General features: G+C 48.8%; 1 protein-coding gene and 1 pseudogene across 1 annotated transcript in view; one reads left to right on the forward strand and one right to left on the reverse strand.

The window, feature by feature from the left end:
• Nucleotides 1–4,555: 4,555 nt before the first annotated feature.
• LOC116101297 (olfactory guanylyl cyclase GC-D) overlaps nucleotides 4,556–27,509 on the forward strand; it is a 34,680-nt gene continuing 11,726 nt past the window's right edge. Inside the window, exons 1-12 of the mRNA XM_031384895.1 lie at nucleotides 4,556–5,363; nucleotides 11,504–11,799; nucleotides 13,329–13,683; nucleotides 15,302–15,386; nucleotides 16,003–16,099; nucleotides 16,180–16,308; nucleotides 17,341–17,421; nucleotides 19,275–19,451; nucleotides 19,622–19,778; nucleotides 20,008–20,157; nucleotides 22,941–23,089; nucleotides 24,780–24,943. Of these exons, the coding sequence (XP_031240755.1) occupies nucleotides 4,556–5,363; nucleotides 11,504–11,799; nucleotides 13,329–13,683; nucleotides 15,302–15,386; nucleotides 16,003–16,099; nucleotides 16,180–16,308; nucleotides 17,341–17,421; nucleotides 19,275–19,451; nucleotides 19,622–19,778; nucleotides 20,008–20,157; nucleotides 22,941–23,089; nucleotides 24,780–24,943 (2,648 nt within the window). The remainder of the gene's footprint in view (nucleotides 5,364–11,503; nucleotides 11,800–13,328; nucleotides 13,684–15,301; nucleotides 15,387–16,002; nucleotides 16,100–16,179; nucleotides 16,309–17,340; nucleotides 17,422–19,274; nucleotides 19,452–19,621; nucleotides 19,779–20,007; nucleotides 20,158–22,940; nucleotides 23,090–24,779; nucleotides 24,944–27,509) is intronic.
• LOC116100655 lies at nucleotides 25,965–26,307 on the reverse strand (annotated as a pseudogene).

The raw sequence follows: 27,509 nt of genomic DNA on the forward strand, positions 1-27,509 counted from the left end.
TCTGAGATTAAGCAGTCTGCAAAGGGCTCAAAGATGGATATGAGAGCCAATGGGCCTGTGTCTGGCACATCAACAGGGGCCCGAGGCCCTCTCAGAGCAATATTGGGGCTACACAACAATGCACAATCAAAACAAACTTATGACAGACATATCTACCCTTCTTTTAAAATTGTATTTCTTTATGTATTTCTTGTATATGAGTGCTCTATTTGCATGTATGCCTGCATAACAGAAGAGGGCATCAGATCCCATTATAGATGGTTATGAGTCACCATGCAGTTGCTGGGAACTGAACTCAGGAGCTCTAAAAGAGCAGCCAAGTGCTCTTAGTCACTGAGCCATCTCTCCAGTCCCATGCCTACTACCTACTTTTCTTGACTGTTAAACCCATGCTAAAGACTGAATAATAATATAAAAATCTTATGCTGAATTGTGTATCTGGTACTGTTGATGTTTGTCACCTCATTTTATAACATCTGTCACTCTTCAGCAGTAAAATTATTATTTGTTGACTCTTGTGTCCCTCTTTATTCCTGCTAGAAAAGATCTGTTAAGAGAAAAATACTTTGTTCTCTCCATGTATCAGTGGGGTTCACTTATCTAAGACAACACCTAGGAAGTAAACAAGTTTGTGGGAAATGGCAGGAATGGTTGAGGCAAGGGGGAAAAGTGGCTTTGACTCACTCCATGGGAGAACTGGGAAGTGACTTCTTAGTAAGTTCCAGATGAACGAAAAAGGTGACAAAGAAAACAAGACACATTTCCATGTGACAAAGTCATATAAAGGGGAGATGGAGCATGCTGTCAGCCCTTAGCAGGACAGAGACCTCGAGAAAAGCTGGTCCCCTAGAGGGAGTAGTGGAGGGGGAGATGTAGGCAAGTCCTCTGGATTGAAGTCTTAGCCACCAAAGGAAAGCCAAAGCCATCTCATGCAAGACCAGCATGGTGTGGAAAGCAGAAGCCTAGAGCTGCAATTAGCCATGCCCCTTACTGGTTCTGTACCCTTGGCCAAATTATCTAACCTCTCTGTGCCAGACTTTGCATATCTCTAAAGCTAAGTAGTAACGGTGCCACTATGGATAGAATGAACTGTGCTTGGCACTTAGTGGATGCTTATCAATGCTGACTGAGCTCTGTGACTTGTCTGCACTCCCTGCCTCCTGGGTACCCCAGCGTTACCGGAGCTGTCCACAGTGCTGAAGACACCCTCGTACCTTCTTCCCCCTCCCTCCCATCCTATCTTCTTCCTTTCTTGTGTGGCTCCCCAGAGCCCTGGTGTCTGAACAGATTCAATTTTCCAGATCACTTCTCTGGAATCCTAAGGGGAACAGGGAGGGAATGAGCCATATCTGAAGCAGTCCCCCGGCAGGAGTCTCGGGAAGCCAGCAGATAACAGGAGCAATGAGTGGCTAAGACACCACACAGACCTGGGAGGACCCAGGTCAGAGAGTCCTCAGAAAGTGCTTGACCTCTGAGGACCCTGGTGGGAGACCCTCAGTTCTGACCCCATCATGGCAGGTGAGTCTGCTGGGAGCATACCCTGAAGAGAGCATAAAGGGTTAGAGGGTTGACCCTGGGCTGATAAGAATTCTCCATCCTTGTCCCCTGAACTGCTGTCACTCTCTGGTTTGGTGCCTTTGTGCAGGCAAAAGCTTTCTTCTCTGTCTCTGGGCTCCAGGGTTCTGATGGGAGCCTTTAATTCCATGAGTGTGACCTCATAAATCAAGCAACCTGTGGGTAACCCAAAGGCCATCTCCAAATCAAAAAAAAAAAAATACAATCCCCTCTTCACTTAGGGGTTGCCTGTTAAACTATTGTGCCCAGTGCAGAGGGACTGGAGGAGCTTACACCTTTTGCAGCAATAGGTGGAGGTAAATATGGCTAGGCTCAGGCTCAGAGTCAGAGATCTATGTTTTCATGTTCTACCAGCCCACGAAACATCAGTGCAAAAGGATGTCTAGAGACTTTAATATGCAAACTGAGCTCTCTTTGCACAGTTGGGGAAAGAGGGCAGGGGTCTGGACCCTGTGCTACAAATCAGGGCAGAACTGTGATGAAAGGTGGCCCCTGCTGTGTCCTGCTAATGCCCATAAGTGCTCTGTGCACCTCTGTAGACCATTAGCTGCAGGACTCGTCCAACAGGTGTTTTGCAGGACCAGGGGAAGTACAGCCTCCTCTTTGAGTTCAGTGTCCCCATCTGAACACATAGGGGTTGGTTTAGGCATCAGTATCTTAAGGCTCTAATGAGATACATAGATACATACATAGGTAGGTAGGTAGGTAGGTAGGTAGGTAGGTAGGTAGGTAGGTAGGTAGATAGATAGATAGGTAGGTAGGTAGGTAGGTAGGTAGGTAGGTAGATAGATAGATAGATAGATAGATAGATAGATAGATAGATAGATAGATAGATAGGTAGATAGATAGATAGATAGATAGATAGGTAGGTAGGTAGGTAGATAAGATAGATAGATAGATAGATAGATAGATAGATAGATAGATAGATAGATAGATAGATAGATAGATAGATAGATGATAGAGAGCGAGTAAGGTGGGGTGGTATTTGTCTTTGTTTGGGAAGGTGGTGGATAAGTTCTGGTTCTGACTTTGTCCCACCTTTTCTAAGACTTCAGACAAGTCTCTATACTACCCACGATCAGCTTCTTCCTCAAACACTAAGAGCTAAGCATATGCTTAGCAGCTTCTGTGAGGCCCCAGCAAAGTCCGAGTCAGGCACTTCAGGAAAAAGACTATGAGAGACTATGACTGCCACTTAGAACACTGAAGGCTCACACCTTGATTCTCAGCTGGAGACAGACAAGACCCTGTACATCCAGAGCTCATCCCACAGCCCCAAAGGATTCACTTCGAGGGCAGGTGGACCTCCGCTGGATGCTGGGAGACCACTAAGTATCACCACAGAGGGCGGCTGAGTCCACAGGGCTCAGAGGCAAACAGAAGACTAGCCTTTCATTACCCAGCCCTGAATCAGGAGAAGCAGAGTACTGAAGGTTTCAGTCAGCAGGGCAAAGTGTTAGAAACTCCACAGCCAGAGAGGCTGAGGCCTCACAGGAAGCTAGGACTCAACCTCCTGCCTCCTTCCTGGTTGGCTCTCTCTGCACGTTCTGCTTCCCCTCAAAGATCTGAAGATGGCAGGGTGGTAATGAGGCAGAGGCAAGATGGCTCCACTTAGAAGTGCAGAGCATTCATCCCACCACATTTGAGGCAATCCAGTTTCCATAATCTACCAGGTAACTATTTGCACCTCCATTTTGCAGGTTGGGAAACTGAGGCTCAAAGAACCTCAATGCCTAGCCCAAAGTTAGGAGATCATGAGTGCGTCTTCAATATGGCTCCAATGCTCTCATCTACCTTTCAGTATCAAACATGGTTTCTAAAGAGCTGCTCTCCCCAGACCCCTTTTGATGACATTCAAAGAAAATCTTGCCTTCCCCTGAGCTATGTCTCCAAGTTGACGTGAGCTCTGCCTCCTCCAGGAGCCCCCTCGTTGCCCTTGCTCCTTCCCATCCATCCTCCTGTCTATGGCCCGAACTCATGGCTAACTCTTCCCTTGGCTGGGCTCTGCATCCCTATTCACCTGTCAGTTTCCTGGGGGCCAGAATGGATCGCATTCCTTGCTGGGGTTCTCAAGATGGCTGCACAAATAGTGTGGGCAGAAAGATAGCCAAGCCCTGTGGATGGAGGAGAGGTTATGGTGCTTCCAGGCAGAGCCTCTAACAGTAGAATAGCATGGAGAATGGCAAGGGATGTGGACCCTGTGCCCACATCACACACAGCAGGAGTGAAAGCTAGCCCTTGCCTTACCCCGAAGCTGGCCTGCTAGAGTCTTCAGCTCTCTGTGAGCCCCGGTAGGCCGCTGGCTCTAGGATTCTCAAGACACTGAGTCTGGATAGCAGGGCCTTAGGCAGAGGAATCTTACAGCTGTTTTGTAGGACAGAGCCAAGTGTACTCACTTGGAGGGAAGTCCAAGTGTCCTGGTTGGAGTAGGGGAGGAGCCAAATGAACTTGGGTCATAGCCCATCTCCCTACTACCGCTATACCGCTTCCCCTAGTTTTTTCCTCTATGCAGTGTGGTGGAGAGGTCTTTTGGTCCAGACAGGTCTGTCTGTCACAGAAGGATGTGAGGAATGGGTTCACTGGTAATGTGAACACTTTAGCTTTCGTTCTCTTGGTGAACAAGTGTAGCAGGTGAGCTGCTGCACTTGGCACATGTGCTTTGCTCCCAAGAGCCTTGAGCTCAGCAGCCAGGGCCATTGGGTGGAACTGGGCTTGGGTGAGAACAGCAACAGGTCAGGGAGAGCTTGGTCCTCCTTAAAGAGGTAGGACATCGAGTCCCTAAGCACTGGCCTTATGTCACGTGCTGTTCACAACACCATATTGTCACCACAGTAAGACTTCTGAGCAGTTTTGCTGTCCATATTTTCAGAGGAAGAAAACAAGGCTCAGAGAGACCCAGAGGCTAGCCTGGGATCTATGGGTGGAGACAAGCGTTTGGGTCTGGATGTTATTCCTGTAGGTGACATCCAGTTTGAGCTCCATGATTGGGACTCTGCTAGACAGCAAGCCTTATCCACACTCTTCCCCAGGTCTGCAGCAGGGCTGTCAACCTGAAGTCCAGGACTGGACAGCGCCACACTGGAAGACCTGCCTGCCCTGCCAGGGCCCATGGAGACTCACTGTCAGTCATCTGAGGACAGTCTCTTCTGTATCAGTCCTCTCTGTGATATTTTGGGGTGTCCTACTGTGGGCTGACTCCCTTTCCCTGCCAGCATGGGCAAGAGAGACCTTCACCCTTGGGGTGTTGGGTCCCTGGGACTGTGACCCTATCTTTGCCCAGGCCCTCCCCAGTGTGGCTACCCAGCTGGCTGTAGATCAAGTCAATCAGGATGCCTCACTGCTGCTGGGCTCACAGTTGGATTTCAAGGTCCTCCCCACAGGCTGTGACACTCCTCATGCCCTGGCCACATTTGTGGCCCACAAGAATGCAGTGGCTGCTTTTATAGGCCCTGTTAATCCTGGGTACTGCCCAGCAGCATCCCTGCTGGCCCAAGGCTGGGGCAAGTCCCTCTTCTCCTGGGCCTGTGGTGTTCCAGAGGGAGGAGGCAATTTAGTGCCCACTTTGCCTTCTGTAGCCGAAGTGCTACTCTCTGTCATGAGGCACTTTGGCTGGGCTCGCTTGGCCATTGTGTCCTCTCACCAGGACGTCTGGGTAACCACAGCCCAGCAGCTGGCCACAGCTTTCAGGGCCCGTGGGCTGCCCATCGGACTAGTGACCTCTTTTGGACCTGGAGAGAAGGGGGCCACAGAGGTGTGCAAGCAGCTCCACAGTGTTCACAGTCTGAAAAGTAAGTATATCAGGACCTCTCCCTGCCATAGGCCGCCTGGACTTGACATGGCCACAAGGAGGCCCTGTCTAAATCAACTAGGCTGAGAGCTTGCCAAGTGCCTCAGCAATGGTCCTGAAAGCATCCTGGCTGAAGGCTTCCTTTGTCAGGGAGGGCAAAGAACTTGTCACACAGCAGTCAGGCATATCAACAGGATCCTAAGCTCTGGTTCGAATGTTGGCTGTTGAAGCCTAGGACAGCCTTTGAAATAAAAGCTTCAGGAGTGTTACAAAGATCTCATCATGGTTAGCATTATAAAAAAGAAATAGGGGAGAATGAAAAGAATAGATTTGATAGTGAAATAAAATAGAACAGTGTGTGTGTGTGTGTATGTGTGTGTGTGCATCCATGTATGTATATATGTAGTTCTTAGAGCTACTTTCATTGTATCCCACAGATTCTGGTATATTGTATTTTCGTTTGATCCCAGGAATTTAAAAATTCACTGAACTCTCTGAATTCAAATAACTCTCTGAACTATTGAATGATTCATTCATTATTTAGTACTGAGTTGTCCAATCTCCAGCTTGTGTAGTTTCTCTTGCTATTGATTTATGGTTCCATTCCATTATTATCAGATAGAATAGATAAAATTATTTCAGGTTTTCTTTTTTATTTGTTAAGAGTTGCGTTGTGTCCTAAAATGCAGCCAATTAGTCATCCACTGTTACTGTGTTTAGATCAATCAGTGCCTTTATGTCCAGTGCGGACTGTTTTACAAGATTAGATATACCAATAGTTGGTGCATGTATGTTCAGATTTGCAGTAGCCTCCTCAGTGATCATTCCTTTATCAAACACACTGACATTCTTTATCCCTTCTGACTTTTTAAAACTTGAAGTTTATTTAGCCAGATGTTATAATTGTTATAGTTGCCTGCTTTCTAGTTCTATTAACTTGGAATGTCTTTTATTATCCTTTCACCAAAAGGCTGTCTTTGTCAGTGAGACATGTCTCTTTTTTTAAAAAAGATTTATTTTATTTTATTTTATTTTATTTTATGTGTATGTGTACACTGTAGCTGTACAGATGACCATGAGCCATCATGTGTGTGGCTGCTGGGAATTGAACTCAAGACCTCTGCCAGCCCCCCTCGCTCCGCCCCACTCGCTCCGGCGTAATTCACTGTAACTGTCTTCAGATGCACCAGAAGAGGGCATCAGATCTCATTACGGGTGGTTGTGAGCCACCATGTGGTAGCTGGGATCCGAACTCAGGACCTTCGGAGGTGCAGTCAGTGCTCTTACCCACTGAGCCATCTCGCCAGCCCAAGGCATGTCTCTCTCTCTTCCCCCTCCCCATTCCACCCCCACCGAGACAGGGTTTTTCTGTGTAGCCCTGGCTGTCCTGGAACTCACTCTGTAGACCAGGCTGGCCTTGAACTCAGAAATCCACCCGCCTCTGCCTCCCAAGTGCTGGGATTAAAGGTATGCACCACCACTGCCTGGCAGCATGTCTCTTATAGACAACAAATAGAGGGGTTCTGTTGTTGCTTTAAATCTAATCTGTTATTCTATGTCTTTCATTTTGATGAATTGAAGCTGTTAACATTCAACATTGTTATTGAAATGTATGCATTCATTTCTGTTATTATTTTAGTAATATTTGATCCTTTTTCAATTCTAAATTGCTTATTTGTTTTTTACTGTAGCTTATTCTTTCTCATGCTCTTATGGATATGTTTACTTTTCCCATTTGTGTATTATGCTAGTTGGTTATAAATGTCTTTACTTTTGCTTTTATATTGAAGGGTAATAAGAAAGATAGCTTTGCTGGGTATAAGAATCCATGTTCTCAGATCTATCATAATAATAGATTTCTCAGCAGAAATTCTAAAGCTAAGAGGTTATGGACTGTATTTCAATGTCTGCTATTATTGTGATAGTCCTGTCCCAGATATGACTTTGAACTTAGCTTTGTAGCTTTTAACATACGTTCTTTGTTCTGTACACTTGTATCCTAACTATAATATGAATGATATGAGGATGTCTTGTCTGTTTGGCATTCTAAGTGCCTCATGTATTTGAATAGCCCACTAGATTTGGGGAATTGTCTGTTCTTTTTTAAAAAAACATATTTCTGATGTATTTAACTTGAAACCCTCTGTTTTCTATGTCCATGACCCTCAGATTTAGTCCTGGGGTGGCCCTAAGTGGATCTCATATGTTGGCCCTGAATTGATCTCATATGTTCTGTTCATACTTTCTTATTATTTTATCTTCACCACCGTCTGAAAATTTGAATTCATGTACTTTGGCTTCAAAACCTGATATTCTCTGTCTTACACTTGCTTCATTCTGCTCTGAGACTTTCCACTGATTTTTTTTTATTTGACTTATCAAACTATTCACTTCCAATATTTGAACTTGACTTCTTCCAGTACTTCTTTCTAAATTGACTATGGTGGTGACGGTGGTGGTCACGGTGGTGATGGTGGTGGTGACGGTGGTAGTGGTGGTGGTGATGGCGGCGGTGGTGGTGGTGGTGGTATGTATGATGTGTTAGTATGTGGATGTCCATGCCATGGTACACATGTGTGTTCTGGGGACTGAGCACAGGCCAGAGGTCTGCATCATTGGGTGGCTGGCATCTTTACCTGCTAAGCCATCTCTCCGTTCTCTTTGTCTGATATTTCTCTCTATTGCATCCCCTTTTTATCATGTATTGACTTATTTCACTTGTTATTTATCTGTGTTCCTTTTTCATTCAGTCAGTAATTCTGCTGTACTCTTTGATTCTGTTGAACATTTTATACTCATTTTTTTTGAACTTTCCATTTAGAGTTCTACCTATCCCGTTCTCTTTTGTGGGTCTTTCCTGTGAAATTAATGATTTTCAAGCAGTCACATCCCCTTGGCCTTTCATGTTTCTTGTGTTCTGTATTGGGATTTACGCATCCAGGATTAGGTTGTCAGTTGGATTTTTTTTTTTACTACCCCTAATATTTCAATGTTCAATAGTTCAATCTGCAATGTTCAAGTGATCCTGGATTGTAGCTGGCATGAGGTGCCATTTCATCTCTGCATTTCAGTATTTCTGCCTTCGTCCCATGTGCTCAGGGCACTGGCTCTGGTCCCCACACCACTTCAATGGTAGCGGATTCTGACAGCTGATACATGAGTTATCACATGTAACTCAACAATCTTCACTCAGAAAGCTCAAGCCTTGGCTCCTGAATCCTGGCCAAAAGCCAAACTGGTGTGATCAGTACTTGTGAGTGGGACTAAACTTTCTGGGGATGCTTGACTCAAGAACTGAATACTCAGTTTTGTGAAATGTACCTCCAGCTGAGCTCTGGGAACATGGCAGTGACAGGCTGGGTCTTAGCTATGAAGAGCCTGAAACTGGAGAAGGAACAGACTCCAAAGGGGATGATGTGTTTGGAGGTGAAGACCTTCCCAGAGGAGGTGACATTAGGGTGGGACTGAGAGCAATGAATGAGAAGTCAACTGCAGAATGGAGATGAGGGAGGTGCATCCGAGACAGAAGTGCCAGTTAGCACAGAGAATGCAAGAAACACATCTCATAGCTGAGGAAGATGAGGGACAATTTTACTCTTCACGGCTGGACCGGGGTGGGAGCAGCTCAGGAGGTTGTCCCCACACCACACCAGGCCACTGCCACCGCGGCAGGGATCTGAGTTCCAGCCATGCTGCTGACATTCAGATTCAGGGGGCAGAACAGTGAGGGGCACGGTGGGAGTTCCCTGCTGGCCCTACTAGCTGTGTAGCCTCTGGCAAGCCAGCAAAACCTGCCTGTGCTTTCAGTGTACTTTCTTTTCAACGTTCTGTGCTTTTCCACAGTTCCTTCAATGGCAAAAGGCGGTTTCAAACTCCTTGTTCATGGGGTGTTGAAGAGGTGACAGATATGGCCAGTCAAGAGAAGTGCCCTGAACTGGCTTTCTCCTTAGTTATGTGGTTCTTGGCTCCCTCTTGTGGCCAAATACAAAATATGCTTCTGATATCACCTAAGAGAAAGGGGTGTGTAGGAGACCCCTGGACAGAAGAGCGGTAAAGCAGGTGGGACATGGCTATGGCCTCTCCCAGCGGGTCTCTAGGCAGGATCCCTTCCCATTGTTTAGGTTTCAGATAACTCATGGTCAGCAGCCCAGCAACAGCCACTCCGGGTCTCAGCCAAGGAAAGGGCTCCATCCACGCTCTGACCTCTGTGTAACAAGGGGCCTGCGGCCCAGCAGGGAGACCTCTGCTATTCTGTGGTAGCTCCATCTTCCTGGGTTTCCTAGGAAAAGGATGACAGTTGGGGCCTGACCTCGTCTCAGTGAACGGTGGCCTTCTCTGCTGTGGCTAGAAGCCTGTCGGGAACCTGAGGTGGGAAGAGAGCAAAGGGGCAGAGGGCTCTGTGGGCCTTCACCCTGAGTGGGGTCTGTGGGCCTTCACCCTGAGTGGGGTCTGTGGGCCTTCACCCTGAGTGGGGTCTGTGGGCCTTCACCCTGAGTGGTGTCTGTGGGCCTTCACCCTGAGTGGGGCCACTCTACCTTGTTCTGGGGAGGCAATTAGAGGATGTGGTGTGGATGACCTTGCTATGAAAAATAATACCTGAGAAAAACAGGTTGGAAGGAGGGAAGCTTTTCTTGGGTTTTCAGTTCAAGGTCAGATGGGTCCATTGCTTTGGGCCCGAGCTGAGACGGGATATCCTGGTGGCTGGAGCAGTGACTCACCTTCTGGCACCAGGAACCAGAGTCAGGAAGGGGCGAGGATAACTTTCAGAGGTGTGGTCTCAGGGACCCACTTCCTCTACCTAGGTCCCACATCCCATCACCTCCCAACGATACCACCAACTAAAAACCCATCCATGGATGAAGGCAGAGTCCACCAACCAGGGACTAAAACTTTAATACATGATCCTCCTTGGAGACAGATAGACACTTCAGAGCCAAACCATAAAAGATATTTTTTTTACTAAGGCAAAATGTGTGTAGCTGTATCTGCTTAGACCATTAAGGGCCACCCAAGGCCACAGTTAAGGTTAAGGCTGATTATGAATGAAGCAAAATGTGGTCAGACAGTGGGATATTATACAATCATATAAAGAATGAACTGTTGATGCTTGTCACCAAGACAGGCCTAGAGTACTTTAAGTAAAAGAAGTCAGACGTTAAGGATCATGTGTGTCAGATGAAATATCCAGACTGGACAATCTATTGAGATGGGCAATAGACTAGGAAGGAGGGCAGGGGCATCAGTGGGGTGACAAATGTTCCCACAGATTAAGTAGCAAATATATTCAAACTACCAAAGTGTACACATTTAAGGAAGTGATTTCTGATATGGAAATCATCTTAATTTAAAGAAAAATAAGATAAGCACAATGCCATAAACCTAATCCCAGTACTGGGTAGACTGAGGCAGGAGAATCACAGTTTGAGGTAAGTGTGGACTATATGACAAGACTCTATTCCAAAACACATGCACACAAATCTTTTTAAGTATTATGAACTGGTAGTGAGCCCTGGGTTCAGGTCTAGCTCTGCTATTAGGTGCTTATATGTTCTGAGGAAATTCATAAACCTCTGTGCCTAAGTTTCCTCTCCTGAAAGGTTGATAATGATAAACATGCATCTTCATGCTGTGGTGGGGTTTTGAGTTTTTTTTTATTTGTTTGTTTGTTTGTTTGTAGACAGGATGTTGCCATGTGAGCCCAGTCTGTCCTTAAACTCACAATCTTCCTGCCTCTGTGTCTCAGTGCCCTCAGGATTGGTATTACATGTGTATACCCCACAGTCAGTAATGAACAACTAAGCGTAAGGGCACTTGGAACAACCATAGACAAATATCAATAATTTTCAGGGCCTGAGGGTCAGGATGGGTGAGAAGCTGGTGCAGTTTCTAGGACGAAAGATCAGAGGGTCATCTTAATACCAGGGTATCCCTTGATTGAGAGGATTTTTTTCCACCTAGATTTGGTGGCCTCAGTCTTAATTAAATTCAGATTGAGGACAAATCTCACTTATACCCAGAATGCTTTGGGGCTGGGGTTAGAAGTGTGACCACAGATTTTGGGAGCTCTGAGGGCCTCAGGATTATGATTTCTGACAAGGGCTAGAGTGCACAGGTGACCCTGCATGTCCACTCCCTCCCCAGTTGTGGTTCTGTGCATGCACTCGGCGCTGCTTGGAGGCCTGGAGCAGACCACCCTGCTGCACTGCGCATGGGAGGAGGGCCTGACAGACGGGAGGCTGGTCTTCCTGCCCTATGACACGCTGCTCTTTGCCCTGCCCTATCACAACCGCTCCTACCTGGCCCTGGATGACCATGGGCCCCTTCAGGAGGCCTATGATGCAGTACTCACTATTAGTCTGGAGTCCAGTCCTGAGAGCCATGCCTTCACTGCTACCACGATGAATGGAGGGGAAGCTGCCAACTTGGAGCCAGAGCAGGTGAGTGTGTCCGGTTCTCTCCAGCCCTAGAGGGTGGGGCCCTGAGCCAGTGTGTGTGCACACGTTAGCCGTTACAGGTCTTCCTGGCTTGGGCTGGTGACCCACTTAGCTAGCCAGCTGCACCCCACTATGGCCACATGACCTGTGTCTGCCTGCCTAGCCCATAAATATGGGCTTGTGGGCTTATGGGCACTCTCCCTCCCTTCCTATCTCTGTCTCTCTCTGCTTAATCTCTCTCTGTTTCTCTTCTCTTCTGCTTCTCCTCTCTCTCTCTCTCTCTCTCTCTCTCTCTCTCTCTCTCTCTCTCTCTCTCTCTCTCTCTCCCTTTCTTCTCTCTCTCTCTCATCTTCCCTTCCACTCTGTTGTACTCTTCAGTGACAGTGTACCCGGTTTCCATAGTCTTCATTTCCAGCCACTCTTCCTCTCGTGACATCCTACTTCTCCTGACTCAATCTCTTTAGCAAATTGTGAAAACCAGAAGAAAGCATTGGGAGTGGACTTTTTTGAGGTCACCGTGTGACTCTGAAAAGTGATAGCAGTGGGGTATGGCTACTGGCTTGGTTTGGCTTATCAGATATAGCTGAACTACAGTGTCTGCTTCTTTTTTTTTTGGTTTTGGTTTTGGTTTTAGTTTTCCAAGGCAGGGTCTCTCTGTGTAGCCCTGGCTGTCCTGGAACTTTGTAGAGCAGGCTGTTTTCAAACTCAGAGATCCACCTCCCTCTGCCTCCTGAGTGCTGGGATTAAAGGTGTGCACAGTACCACACCGCTTCTTAATGAAGTAAGATAGTAGTGGCTTGAGGTGCTAAAGGGATGCAGGTGCTAAAGGAGGTTCCTCATCTCCTGACACCTGACATCGAGTCAAGGACCTATTGATAAACAAGACAGGCTTCATTCTGTTGGGGAACACAAGCAACAACCAAGAAACAAGATAAACAAATCCAGAATGATGATACTACCCAGAAAGTAGATGAGGATCAAGGGATGGAGAGGGGTTGGAGTGGAGGAGTGGACAACAGGGACAGGATGGGCCAGGACACACACACACACCCCCTGGAGGAGGTAACACCTGAGTGGATCAGGTTCACCTGATGGGCCACAAACTAAAAATATCTTTCTATGTCAAATTCATACCACATACATTATACATACTATCACTGTCATATATTGCTGGGCAAGGACACTCTTGCTTCTGTATCTCGTGTTGACCTTATAAAACTAGAATTTAGTTCATTTTGTCTATGTGTGTGGAGCTCTAAGGGATCAGGGAGCATCCAGACAAGGACCTGAACAAAGTGCAAAGAGGCAGAACCTGCTAGAATCACGTTTTTGCTTTCGGAAGCTTTGATACATCTGAGTTAGAGGGTAGCATAGCAGTGCTGATACCATGGAGACAGTGGGGCTGCTCAGTGGGGCTGGGGTAATGTGTGGCCAAAAGGCGGACGGTGTCAGGGAGAGGACTGCAGTCTAAACAATCCTGCAGGCCCCTGAGATGCCCAGGGTGCTAGGATGGAGGACTTTCTCTCCCACAGGTGTCTCCACTCTTTGGGACTATCTATGAAGCCGTCATCCTGTTGGCCCATGCCCTGAACCGCTCTGAGACCCATGGAGCAGGATTCTCAGGGGCTAACATAGGGGACCACATAAGAGCTCTTGATGTGGCTGGTTTTAGCCAAAGAATCCGGATAGATGGGAAAGGCAGAAGGCTAGCCCAATATGTCATCCTGGACACAGATGGTGAAGGAAGCCAGTTGGTTCCTACCCACATCCTGGACACAAGCACATGGCAGGTGCAGCCCCTGGGAAAGCCTATACACTTTCCTGGGGGGAGCCCTCCAGCCCACGATGCCAGCTGTTGGTTCGACCCCAACACATTATGCATAAGAGGTAATTCACTGTCCACCCACTAATCTTTAATTTGCCTAGCCATTCATCTGTCCTTCCATCCACACACCTATCCTTCCTTTCATCCTTTCTGTCCATCCATCCTTCCTTACATTCAACCATCTGTCCGCCCATCTGGCCATCTGGCCATCCATCCTCCTAATCCATCTATTCATCTAACCATTTTCTCACCTGCCTACCTATCCTTCCATCCATCCACCACCACCCCAACCATTCACCCATCTACCCACCCACGTACCCATTCCATCAGTCCACCTATCTTGTCTCTCCATATTTACTCAGCCATTCTACACTAAATCTCTCCAGTGGGTAATCAGTCCTACAAAATGGGCAAGGGCAAATATAAAGAAGAGCTATGACCATTCATGGGGAAGCCTGACCAGTAGTTGGGAAGCACCAGGAGAGACCAGCAAGTCCTCCCTTAGATGATCAGGGCTAGAGATGCTCCCAGCTTATTGATCTCCTAAGTGCTTCACATCCTTGTGTGTAGGCCATTACCTTCCATAGACACCACTAAAGAATTGAAGTTCAGCCAGGTGGTAGTGATGCATGCCTTTAATCCCAGCACTTGGGAGGCAAAGGCAGGCGGATTTCTGAGTTCAAGGCTAGCCTGGTCTACAGAGTGAGTTCCAGGACACCCAGGGCTACACAGAGAAACCCTGTCTTGACAAACAAACAAACAAACAAACAAAGAACTGAAGTTCAGAAAGCCTTGGTGACTTGCCCCAGAGTCCCACAGAAAGGCAGTGGCTGAGCTCATGCTGGACCCAAGTCTGCTGACTCTAATACAGGATTTATTTTCCTTATGACCACTGGGGGCTGTGGGACAAGGAGCCCACACAGTTCTGATTTCTGTCATTCATCCATCCTGGCTGTCATCCTTTATGACACATGTGACTGAACTCTCATACATATGAAGCACATATGTACATGCAATTCTCTAATGTATGCATGATATTATGGTGGCAGTGACTTGTATGTGTCCCTCTCCTGCCTCAAACTTTCTGAGCCTCCTGTTGTCCAGGCTCAGCCAACCCAGATCTTTTAGTTCTGATCTACAGACACAGCAACTCTTGCATCCTCTCAAACACTTGCCACCCATCAGGCCTCCCCTGACAGGAACGCCTGTATTCCTGACCTTGGTGCCACCTCAGCTTGCCTGACCATATCTGCTCTGTAACATGTGTGTGTTCTGTACCACAATAAGCACTCCAGCACCGAGCCACACCAGTGCCTCCTTGATCCTTACACACCAGCTCCTCCCAGAGCACCATTCATCTCAGTGCCCAACGAGGCAGGACCATCCACCTCCAGAATAAATGTGAATACAGAGAAGCATCTGTGGAGGGAAGGGCTGAAGCCCTCACCTGCTCATCTGCCCCCTGCCCCACCACTGCTCACTTTCAGGAGTAGGAGAGAACAGAACAAAGACCCTGTCTTCCCACAGACACTCTTGAAGACAAAGCCAGGCCAGGCCCTCCAGGAGTTTCAGCCTGTGACAGTCAGAGATGGCTAGAGCCCACACAGGATAGGGATTTGAGAAGGCAGTCCAGGGACAGAAGGGACTGGTCACTATTGACCCCGGTCTTTCCTTGCATAGGTGTGCAGCCCCTGGGTAGCCTCCTGACTCTGATGATAGCCTGTGTCCTGGCACTGGTTGGTGGATTCCTTGCTTACTTCATCAGGTGAGGATGACAGGTCTGGCTCAGACTCTTTGAGTCCCTGTCCTATTTGGTCTCCCTTGGTAAACTACAGGGGCTTTCCCTCTACTTCTACTTCTACCTCTACCTCTACTTCTACTTCTAGATCTTGGGGCCTCCTTTCCGTCTCTTAGCTGTACTCAACAAGAAGAGCTAGGAGCCCTGGCTGCCTCCTGAGAGGTCTGTTTGAGACTTGAGGAAGAGGCCTGTGTCACTGGATGAGATTCTGTCTCTGAGCTTCAGGCTCCTATTTGTACAGCGAGGGGCTAGCTAGACCCATCCCAGGGATCCCTTCTCTTTGCAAACATGTCTCTCTCTATGTACCTGAATTCAGATGCTCCTGCGCCTCAGTCATATCTGGAAGCAGTTTATGCTCACCTCTAACAAAGCCTCAAGGAAACTGGTCTACACAACAGTAGGCCCATCGGGCCCTGGGAAGTTGCAGACCTGAGACCAAGGCCAATGGACTCTGTATTGGCAGCACTTAGCACCTGCCAGCCCTGAAGCTGTCTCAGAATGAGATGTGGAAAGATGAGGAGGAGTTGGGTGCTAAGTCCTGGCAGAGTCAATAGCCTGACTGAGGCCCTGCTTTCAACTTCAGGTTAGGCCTTCAGCAGGTGCGGCTGCTTCGGGGCCCCCATCGGATCCTGCTGACATCTCAGGAGCTCACGTTCCTCCAGCGGACCCCCAGCCGGCGAGTGAGTGGGCAGACCTGGGCTGGCTAGACAGAGGGGCAGGCTTCGTCTAACCTCTTGACATCCCCCTGTACCTGTCCCAGGGGCCACATGTGGACAGTGGCAGTGAGTCGAGAAGTGTGGTAGATGGTGGGAGTCCAAGGTCGGTGACCCAGGGGTCAGCAAGGAGCCTACCAGCCTTCTTGGAGCACACCAACGTGGCCCTGTACCAGGTGAGGGCTGCTGCTGTGGCCAGTTTGGAAGAAACAATTCAAAGATAGTCTTAGGCTTCCAGGGGACCCCATTTTAGGGGTCCTCTTGGTTGCCCCAGCTCATGGACAAAACAGCTCCAGAAAAGGGAAACAGGAAAAGATGCATTGCTCCTGCCAGCATGGTTCATAAGCCGACATTGGGAGTCAGTCTCAGCCGCTCAGCTTTGGCCTTGACCCAGGTCACCGCCCTGCACAATGAGATCCCCGGTCCCTAAAGCAGGGAAGGCAGGACTCAGCCTCAGACATCTCTGGGCTGACAGGGAGTCTGCAGAGGGAAAGGTCAAACAAGTGAGGCTTCGTTGCTGAGAACACAGCCACTTCCCAGGCACCATTAGTCTCAAGTCCAGCTACTTACTAATGTGTGGTTCTTTGCCTACGGCTGCCTCAGTTCCTGAACTTGGCTAATTGTTTCCATAGGAAGCAGCGTGAGGGTCCTGTTGTTTATTTTTTCCACCTATCCCCCTGGGCAACCCTACCTTTTCCTTTTCCTACCAAAAGTAGGCTTTAATGACGCACAAAACACAATAGGCAGCAGACTGCAGGTGAGGCTGTATTGTAGCCAATCCCCTAGGGACCAGGGCAGAGGGCTGGGGCCACACTGAGAGTTGGTCCTCATCTCACGTCTCTTCTGAAGGCCCTGGTCACAGCTAGCTTGTCACAGGTATCTGAATTCTTCATGGTAAAGACTCCAGCTAAGAGACTGTTTCCTACCTGTACCTTCTTAGTGCCCACCTTCCGGTTGTCTTGCTTTGCAGACTGCGAAGCTGAGGCTCGGGAGTCACAGAGCTCCAGGGAGGTCAAGTGACGAGTAGACCTCAGGTCCACCAGCCAAAGCCTGCCCCTGGCTCACCCTGAGCCTCAATGGGCCTAGCTCAGAACACAGAAGAGGGTATGCGCGTGGGGTAGACAATGAGGCCAAGAGGTGGTGGGCGTGTTCTGAGTTCACCCAGCTAGTGAACTAAAGCAGGCAAACTCTTGTTCTTGCGTAAACAGGGAGAGTGGGTATGGCTGAAGAAGTTTGAAGCAGGCGTGGCTCCTGATCTGCGGCCAAGTAGCCTCAGCCTCCTGAGAAAGGTAGGCATCTCAGAGGGAGGCACGTGCTCAGCACACCCTCACTGGTCTGAATTGGTCCCTTTCATCATGATCACGGCCCAGTGCCAGCATCTCATCAGTGGCATGGTCACCTTCACACACCAGCATCCCGTAAGCCATGCCAGCATCCTAACAGAAGTCTCACCGTAACTGTCTGGGCACAGCTCTTCCTCTCCCAGCAATGGAACCTGGGTACTACGACATGTCCTCAGCCTGTGCCTGCCTCCCTGTACCCAACCCTGTATCTGCTGTTTCCTTGTGGGCCAGGCAGAGTCCTGGGCTTTGGAGAAGGGGTTCTTGAGAGAGCTTCAGGCAGCATCACTGACCTTCCCCCAGGATTATCACCATCAGAGAGGCACATGGGAGGAAGGGCAGGGTCCAGGAAGACCTCAGGTGGTATCCTGCCTCCATGGAACACCCAGCTTCCCTGTAAGGCAGAGCCAATGCCACCCAGCTCAAGGGATCTGTGAGGAGGGCAAGGAGTGTATAGGACAGCCTAGAGCTGTCCCCAGCAAGTGGAATGCCTTTGAGAAATGGGGAATTTCATTCAATTGTGACTTTTGCTATTTTTTATTATAATCCCCAGCATCAGCTATCTTAAATGAAGTTCAGAGAGATTAAGTGACTGGAGGTAGTTAGGCATTTCCCTTGTAGCCAGTGTGAGCAGCTTCTCTAAGAAACCAGGTCTTATACGGGGGTCAACCACGCTTGTAGGTTGCTTGGGGTAGCTACAGAACTTGCCAGAGCCTTTATTGTGTTGTTCTGGCTGTCTATTGGTGTGTTGTAGTATACTCTAAAATGCTGTGTCTAAAACCAGTGATGCTTTTTACAACTTATACTTTTGTAAGAGATTTTATTAGGGCTGGGCTCTCTGGATCCAGAGAAAGACTCCATACTTGGGATGCTGCAAGCCATAGGAAGTAAAGACTGCCCTTTCCTAAGCTCTGAACCCCAAAACATACAAGACCATCCCACTGTGCTCAGTAGTTCCTATTAGTCACTGAGAACACTTGGGGATGGGGGTGGGAGTCAGAGGTCACCTCTCCATGGCAGGACTGTCAAAGGCTTCAGGGCCATTCTTATGTCTCCATGCAAGCTGCTGCCTTGGGCATGTCAGAGGAGGGAGAACATTTAGTTGAGTCCTGAGTCATCTTTTTGAAGAAAGCCTTGCCAGACAAGGGTTTACTCTGTCCTGCTTGGGCCTGGCCACTGGGGAGGCTGCATTCTTTCACTGGGGGCAGGAACAATTGAGCTCTCCTTCTTCCTGCAATCCTGTGGGCTGCTGGGGAGAGGGTGAGTAGTTTCCAGATCATTGACTTTAGTCAGGTTGAGAAATAGACCTAGATCTGACTATTAGAGATACTGGCAGCTCCCCAACTCATCCATCCATGATGCTTCCACTCATTCCTTCATCTATCCATCCATCCACTCATTTATCCATCCATCCATCCATCTGTCCATCCATCCATCTGTCCATTCATCCATCCATTCTTTCATCCATCTATCCATCAATCTATTCGACTATCTATCTATCTATCCATCCATCAATGTGTCTATCTGGCCATCCACCCACCTATTTCCTCATCCAATCCCTGTCCATTTATATTCATCGACTCATCAATCCATCCATTCAATTATCCCACCTAGTAACGATCCACCACCATCTACCCATCTACTGCTCATCCGTCTATCTACCTACTTATCTCCTTGTCCATCTATCTGTCCATCCAGCCACCCATCCATTCACCCCATCCAGTCACCTCATTACTCATCTATCCCAGGGGACCTTGATAAAGGGCCCCCAAGGAACTCTAAGGTGCCTTTTGTCTCTGCAGATCCGGGAGATGCGACATGAAAATGTGACTACCTTCCTGGGCCTCTTTGTGGGCCCTGGGTTTAGTGCAATGGTGCTGGAGCACTGTGCCCGTGGCAGCCTGGAGGACCTGCTGCAGAATGAGGACCTGAGGCTAGACTGGACCTTCAAGGCCTCCTTACTATTGGATCTGATCCGAGTGAGAGCCTCCCCATGAACTAAATCAAGGGGGAGGGGTAGATGCGAAGCACTCAGATTTCCCCCTGCCTTTAAAAATCTATCTAACCAGGCAAAAGCAGAGCTGAGGCCAGAAGGCCACCATTCCACGGTCCTTCTCACTCCTCACTGGTCCCATATGTCTCTTCCCAGGGTTTGCGGTATCTGCACCATCGGCGTTTCCCCCACGGGCGCCTCAAGTCCAGGAACTGTGTGGTGGACACTCGCTTTGTGCTCAAGATCACTGACTATGGTTATGCAGAGTTCCTGGAGTCTCATTGCTCTTCCAGGCCCCAGCCAGCCCCAGAAGGTCAGCTTGGGAGCAGGGGGGCCGTAAGTAGGGTGTGGTACACTGGTGCTTGTGAAGCAAGGGAAGGTGATTGCCAATCACTGTCTTAATGTTTCTGTGTTGGGACCTGGAACTGGTGGCTTTTCTGTTCTGGAAGAACCTGAGGTCCTTAACCTGGGACTCCAGGAGAGCAGATACACTTAAGTCCTCTCAGGAACAGGGTGTGATGGCTGCTTTCCTGTGATTGCAGAACTTCTGTGGACGGCTCCTGAGCTGCTGCGGGGGTCTGGGGGGCCTGGAAAGGCCACCCTCAAAGGTGATGTTTTCAGCCTGGGCATCGTCCTGCAGGAGGTACTGACCAGAGGCCCACCGTACTGCTCCTGGGAACTCTCAGCAGAAGGTACATGTCTTCTTCCCCTTAAGACTTGGATAGCTAGGAAGTTCTGTGACTTTCAGGAAAGTTTGGCACACGTGCCTAAAGCCTGACAGTGAGAACTGGCCTCCTTGCCATAAGTCAGGTGGCCTGTAGCGGCTCTCCCAAGGTGGTTGACTAGTTGTGGATGTTGTGTGAGCAGTAACCCCTTCTTCTTCTCCCTTGAAGATGTGTGTCTCCCACACACATCTGCAAGTGCCCCTTCCTGGGCCATATGTCCCCTCTCAGCCCATCACTGCCCTGTGTCTAGGCAGATCTCAGTCCTGCTCTATTTATGTATACAGCCCATGCCCACTCTGAGTCTCAATGTTCACATCTTTAAAAAGGGGTTCCAATAAAACTGTGTTGGACATCAGGCTCTGCACTGACGTGGCCAGGCAGCATCATGTTTGGAAGCCTGGTTACTTACCCGGACAGCACTCGATTCGAATTCTCTCTGTCTCCATTTTCCAGGTGTTAACTACACATACTTCCCCTATTGCCACCTGCCTTGTAGATTTTGTTTTCTCTTGCCACCAAGACCAGGTTTCAGAAATGTCCTTCCATCCTGTGGTCTCTGTCAGGGCTCCCTGGACCTGAGGATGCTCCTTCAGTTGTCCCTCTACCCCACATCTGCCCAGTCCCAGAGACCTGTCTCCTCATCCAGGCATGACATTCTAAGGAGCTAGAAGCCAACACTGTTGAGTACAGACATGTTGGGTATGAACAGTGGACCTGGCACAGCAAGAGAACCCAGAGAGCAAGCAGCCCACAGCCATTGCCCTTATCCTGGGTGCATTTTTTTAACCTCAGATATGCAGGAACCCAGGTCTGGGGAGATAGCTCAGTCAGCAAAGCTCTTACCAGCAATCATGAGGGCCTGAGTGTGGGTCCCAAGCACCTCCATAAAATGCTGGGTGTGGTGGCCCAGCACCAGGGAGAAAGAGACAGGAGAAGCCCAGGGGATGCTAGCCAGACAGTTTAGCCAAATTGACAAGCTCCAGGTTTACTGAGAGATCCTGTCACTAAAAATACTATGGAGATTGATTAAGGGAGACACCCACATCGCCCTCTAGCCTGTATGTGCTTGCCATCCATACACGTGCACTCCCACCTCTACCCCTACCCCCATACACACCCTACACAGAATGCTGGAGCCCCCGGGCTGTCTTCAGCTTTTACTATCTGCTGACTGCAGCAATGCTGATGACAGATGCTACTCAGGAATCAGAGATGCTTTGAAATGGATTTACATTTCATTCATCACGATGCAGTCGGTACGCTTTGAAAGCACAGCTGCCCGAGTGAGTGTGCATGGTTTCTATCGTTTCCATCTGCACGTACCTCTTTGTAAGCACACAGTCTCTCAGTCCCTGTGGTTTGAGGCCCTTGGAGTCTGACGCCTGAGGCTGAAAGCCTCTAGGCAGGCTGAGAGGACATCAAGCATATTTTCATGTCTGCTTTTTACTGTCCTGTATAGGTACCCTCACCCCACCCCGAGGAGCAGTTTCCCTGTCTATGATGCTGGACATTAGTAGACAATGTATGATAGCACTGACCTGTAACTTCAGCATTTGGGAAGCAAAGGCATGGGGGATAGCAGATTTGAGTATAATCTGAGCTATATTGTGAGTTCCAGACAAGCATGGTCTACACTGTTTCAAAAACAGCCATCAAGGCTGAGGACGGAGCTCCTCTGGTAGAGTGCTAGCCTCACATGAACAAAGCCCTCAGTTTGAACCAGGCATGGTATAACCAGGCATGGTGGCACATGGCCATAGAACCAGGATCAACAGTTGGGACACATCTGAATCAGAAATTTGAGATCCTCTTTGTCCTCATACATTTGAGGACAACCTAGGAGAGACCCCCATCTCAAACAAAACAAACAAATACAAGCCTACCAAAAAACCAAAACCGTAAAGAAGCAGTGACTTCCTGACTGCCTCCATCAAAGTGGCCAACCTAGGGTGGAGAGAGGAGGACTATAGAGGAAGAGGCTTCCCCTCACAGGCTCCATGACAGGAGGGTCCCAGGCCTCCCTGGGGGTTCCCCTGTGGTGCCTCCACCTACATAGACTGTATACAGATGACAGAAACCTATGCTGAGCTGCGGACTCAGAGCCTGAGTGTGGAGCCCAACTGCCCAGTCTTGATGAATTCTTGGCTCTGCCAGGGGCAAGTGTCTGGAGTGCGGTGTGGAACTGGGGCATAGAGTAGCAGAGCCAGAGAGCCAGGGCACTGGTCTCTCTGGCCTTGATATAGTGATATGGTCCTCTCCCTGCAGAGCAGGAATACCTGGGTGCTGAGGGCTGTATTCTCCTCTGGGTGTTTAGACCGGTAGGAAGAGCTGTGTGGTCAAGTTTCAAGAGCAAGGCTAGCATAGCAACCTTGGGGAGAGCCTGTCAGGTGCCAGGCACCACCTTCCACACCTCCTCCCACAGCACCCTTCAAGAGGAGGCCCTTGCTAATCCCATTTCACAGATGAGACCGAGGTGGTGGTGGGGGGTTTACTATCTTCTCCACCACCCTATAGAGAGTGATAGCATAGTCAGGATTTAAACCTGGTTCTCCTCATCCAAATCTTCCTCTGGCCACAGCCTGAAGGAGACCCAGGAGAATAATACATGGACCAGACATGCAGGAGTCATGGATGAAAGAGCTTGGGAGCATCCCTAAGACCCAAATTTCCCCTTCTCTACCCTGTCCCAAGACCCCTCCTAGAATTTCTCAGGACACTTTGACCCAAGGTATCCATGGGGTTTGCTGCAGAGATCATCCGGAAGGTGGCATCTCCCCCTCCTCTGTGCCGGCCACTGGTGTCCCCTGACCAGGGTCCCCTCGAGTGCATCCAGTTGATGCAGCTATGCTGGGAGGAAGCTCCAGATGACAGGCCAAGCTTGGACCAGATCTACACACAGGTCAGTGCTGCCCAGAGGAGCAGGTGCTATAGGCAATCCTGTCCACAGGCCTCATTGGCCCCATACAGGGCCTGGAAATGCCAGGTAGTCAGAAGACATAGGCCAGCAACACCACTCTGAGGACAGTCTTAGAGAGTCATGTTTGCCAGTGCTATCCTGAGTGCCCAGCCTGTTTTAAGTCACTCCATCCTGAAGGTGACTCTTTGAAGCACGGCACCATGGTCTTACCTTTGTAGAAGATAAATGAGGCAGAGACAAGTACCCAAGGGAGGTGCTTGGTGACCTGTCTGTCTGAAGAGCCTCACCTAGAACCAGGCCTCCTAACACCTGAGAAGCCCTTAGTGACTATGGAGACAACCCTGGTTCCCAAGTCACTGAGGAGATTAGAGGGACTCTGGGGTCCCGTGGCCTGCCTTGGGACTGCATAGGAACGGCTGAGGCAAGCCTGCGCTAGTTCTCAGGGCTGTGTAGGCCTGACTGGGGAGGAAAGCTCTCTTCCAGGACCAGCCCATCAAACCCCGGGAGCACATCTCTGCCTCCTGTTCTAATCTCATAGTCCCCAGCCACAGCACCAAGTTACCAAGGTGAAGTTCAACAAGTCAGAGGGGGCAGTTGAGGAACGGCAGAGGCAGCCTGGCAGGCAGAAGCAACCTGCAAGACTCCTTGAGACATTGGTACACATGCCCATGCATACTGTAGCATCATGGGTAGCACCCACTTCACAGATGGGGACCTCAGTTTCAGAGCTCCAAGGCATATGATGTGGGGAGAGTTATAATGAGCACGGGGTCCTCAAACACCAGGCTGTCATCTCCTGTGGAGGTTAGAGGTCGTCCTAGCTAGGAAGTCAAGGGATGAGTGAAGGGTGCCTGTGAGAAAGACCCCTGCCTGAGGCCCAGGGCAAAGAAGGGTGGATGGGCTCACGTTGTGCTTGGCATGACAAAGGCGGCGGGGGGGGGGCAGAGCAGGGGGTGATAGCCTCACACAGCAGGAAGGGCAGAGTCAGACAGCCTGAACTAGCTGCAGTGTCCTGATATGAAAACCCAAAAGAGGTTTGTTTCTGCTGGGCACTGGCAGCACTTTTATTTCTTTAAAACAATAGATTTGATCCTCTGTCTCCATTTGCTTTTGTTGCTAAGAAGTTTGTTATCTAAACAATGATAAATTTCTACCTGCAAACCTCACTCCTGGATTTAACTTTTTTTTTTTAATCTTTAGTCTCCTTTGGTCCTAATACCCTCAGGTATTTAAAAGTTGAAGTAAAGTGGAGTTTCATGTATTTTACTTTTCTATTTGTCTGCCCATCCATCTGTCAGTCCATCTGTCTGTCCATCCATCCATTTATTACTTATCCATCACTTATCCATCCATCCACTCAGTATGCCCCCATTCACCCATTCACCTATCCATAATGACTCTATCCATCCATCCACCATTACTATGAGACTGGGGTTTGTGGATGATAATGCTGCCGAGACACAAACTCCTCTGCTAAGCTTCTCTTCCTACTTGCCTGTCCCATACAGAGGTTCCTCCACATCCTTCGGGGCCCCTGTCTCCTGATGATTCACATATCACCTTCCATTTCATTCCACCTCCCCAGGCTGGGGCTCTGCCTGGCTCCCTCCCAAGCTGTGTGCAGGAGGCACTGATCCTTAGGAATGAAACTGAGATCTTGTTTTCTCTTCAGTTCAAAGGCATCAACCAAGGCAAAAAGACAAGTGTGGCTGACTCCATGCTGCTGATGCTGGAGAAGTATTCCCAAAGCCTGGAAGATCTAGTCTATGAGCGGACCGAGGAGCTGGAACGGGAGAGGCGGAAGACAGAGAGGCTGCTGTCACAGATGCTCCCGCCGTGAGTGGCCTGGGGGTGCCAGTGGCCTCTACCCTCCTCTGGGGCTCTAGAACTCAGGAGGTGCTCAAGGAGCTTGGTCTCGATGAGCTTGTTCAGTAATTCATTCCTACACGCTGTGTAAACACACATGTGTAAGGTCACAGAAGTCCTTGTGCTCACAGACACGCACTAGGAGAACCTGGAATGTTATGCACACAGAGTTGTTTCCTCAGGGGGAGGAATGCCAACCCCATTTTCCACCCACTGGAGCAGACAGGCTTTCTAGCCTGGGGAGATTTGTGCAATCTGTGTGGCCAGAACTGGCACTAGACGCTCCCCAAGACCTTTCTCTTAAAATTGTTTTTCCTCAGTCACTCTATATAACCCGTCTTTATGGAACATTACAAGAATTTCAACATAGTCAGGTCTGATCTGTATTTAGCTTACTTTGCTCCTCAAAGAGATTTAGGTATTTAGGCTTTGTTGTGCATGTGGGATTGAGTTCATCATCGCAAGAACAGTGTTCACCAGATTGTGCTGTGCCTAAACAACTTGGGGTGAGACTCCTGGAGTTTGAACCAACACTGGCTCCTGAGTGTTATTACACCAAACTGCCTTCTTGCCTCCAGTGGCTTTCCCACTGCTGCCCACAGAGGAGACTCCTGCAACCATTGCCCACCATGGGGCTATTTTTTATCCCTTGTGCTAAAACCTTCCCCTGATATCAGCTCCTTGGTTGTTGATTGCTTAAAGTAGGAGCAGGGAATACAAAACATTGATATCATCAGGATACAAAGGAATATAGAACAAGCAGTCTTTTAAGTCAAGTCTAGGAATGTAATGACCCTAAGGAATCATAGTAGGAGCAGAGAGCCCTGTCTGGAGCCCCCCACCGTTTTCACACTAGCACTGATGCCCCTGAGATCATGTAACAGCTGAAATTTACTGTTCGAACTTCTTTTTTTATCATTAACAGTAACTTTATTCTCTAGCAGGTCATTTTTCTCCTGCTTCAGTATTTTCCTCTCAGAGAATGCAAGTTTTAGAACTGTATCACTTGACCCTTTCTCTTCTTGTCACCTCCCAGGTCAAAATGCTTGCATCTCTTAATGGCCAGCATCCTCTTGGATCTGCAGTTGGGCTTGACACACTCAGGCCTGAGCACAATCTTCTTTGTGGTTTTGGCCTTTGTTCAAAAAATTGATTTTGTCTGACCACCATAGCCACTCTGCTTTCCATCTTAGTTCTGGTTTCCTTGGGCATACAGGGAATCCTTGTCCTTCTTACAGGGAATCCTTGCCCTTCTTATGCTGGGTCACTTTGTGAGGCTGATGCCTGCCACACTTCTTACAGAAAGTTCTTTGGGTTTTAGGTATGTTGACCATCTTTGCAGTAGAAGTGTCTGCAAGGAAAAGGAGAGACCGGTGGCAGTGATCCCTGTCTCAACACATAGCTTTTTTATGAATTACAAAAATAGGGGGATTCCAAGGACTGATGAAAGGTTCTATATGTCCTAGTTATTGTTCCTGTGCTTGAAGTTGAGCTTGTTTTAATTTTTACCCATGAAAGGGCCACTGGTCAATTCATACTGGGCCAATTTCTCCCTTGATTTCTGGGGCTGTGGTTGCCCCCTGGGAATCCAATTTGGATCGCCATTCCTTTTTTTTTTTTTTTTTGCATCACGAGAAAGGGGAGTGCCCTGGTCCTGGGTGGAGCTTAGTGCCTTGGGCTAGCCATGCTGATACATGGGTGGGGCCAGAGGCAGCCTCAAGGGCAGCTACTCAGTGACAGTGCCACCATCTCTAAAAGGGTGGGAGCCACCCATTTCCTTAGCAAGCCTTGCTCTCTGCTGAAATGTGTCTGGAGGATCTCCTCTTTATTAAGGTCCTCTTGAAGAGAGTCCATCACTACAGTCCGGATTGCAAAATAACTGATAGTGATTTTATTGCCCTTTTTATGAACTCTTTATATTGGCTCCTATGTTTCTGATTATTGACAGCTATGGTTATCTTTTACAGTCATTTGTACAAAATCACAGAGCTGTTGCTCCCCTGCATTTTTTTGTTGGTGGTAGTTGTTTTGTTTTGAGACAGGATTTCTCTGTGTAGCCTTGGCTGTTCTGGAACTTACCTTGTAGACCAGGCTGGCCTCAAAGTAGGAGCTCATAAGATATCTGCCCCCCCTTTCCCCCCCCCCCCAAGTGCTTGATTAAAGGTGTGTGCCATCACCATCAGGCATGCCTCTGGATTTTAACAGACACCTCAATAATGGCATAAAATGCATGACCTTAGAGGACTGAGAACCCACAAATGTCACCCTCTGACTTACAGTGGCAACTCCTTGGGTGACAGAAGTAAACTCCTACCCTCTGCTTTCATTTAAATTAAAAACACTCTTACTTCTCTGAGGGTCAAGCCTTCCATGTTAGGCATGTTTCTGTGACCTTTGCGGGCCTGGTAGGAGAGCCGCTGGAGGCAAGAAGGCAGTTTGGTGCAATGGTGGTGCACACCTTTAATCTCATCACTTAGGAGGCAAAGGCAGGCAGATTTCTGAGTTTGAAGCCAGCTGGCCTTCAGAATGAGTTCTA

The sequence above is a fragment of the Mastomys coucha genome, unplaced genomic scaffold (assembly GCF_008632895.1).
Source record: "Mastomys coucha isolate ucsf_1 unplaced genomic scaffold, UCSF_Mcou_1 pScaffold21, whole genome shotgun sequence".
Taxonomy (NCBI): domain Eukaryota; kingdom Metazoa; phylum Chordata; class Mammalia; order Rodentia; family Muridae; genus Mastomys; species Mastomys coucha.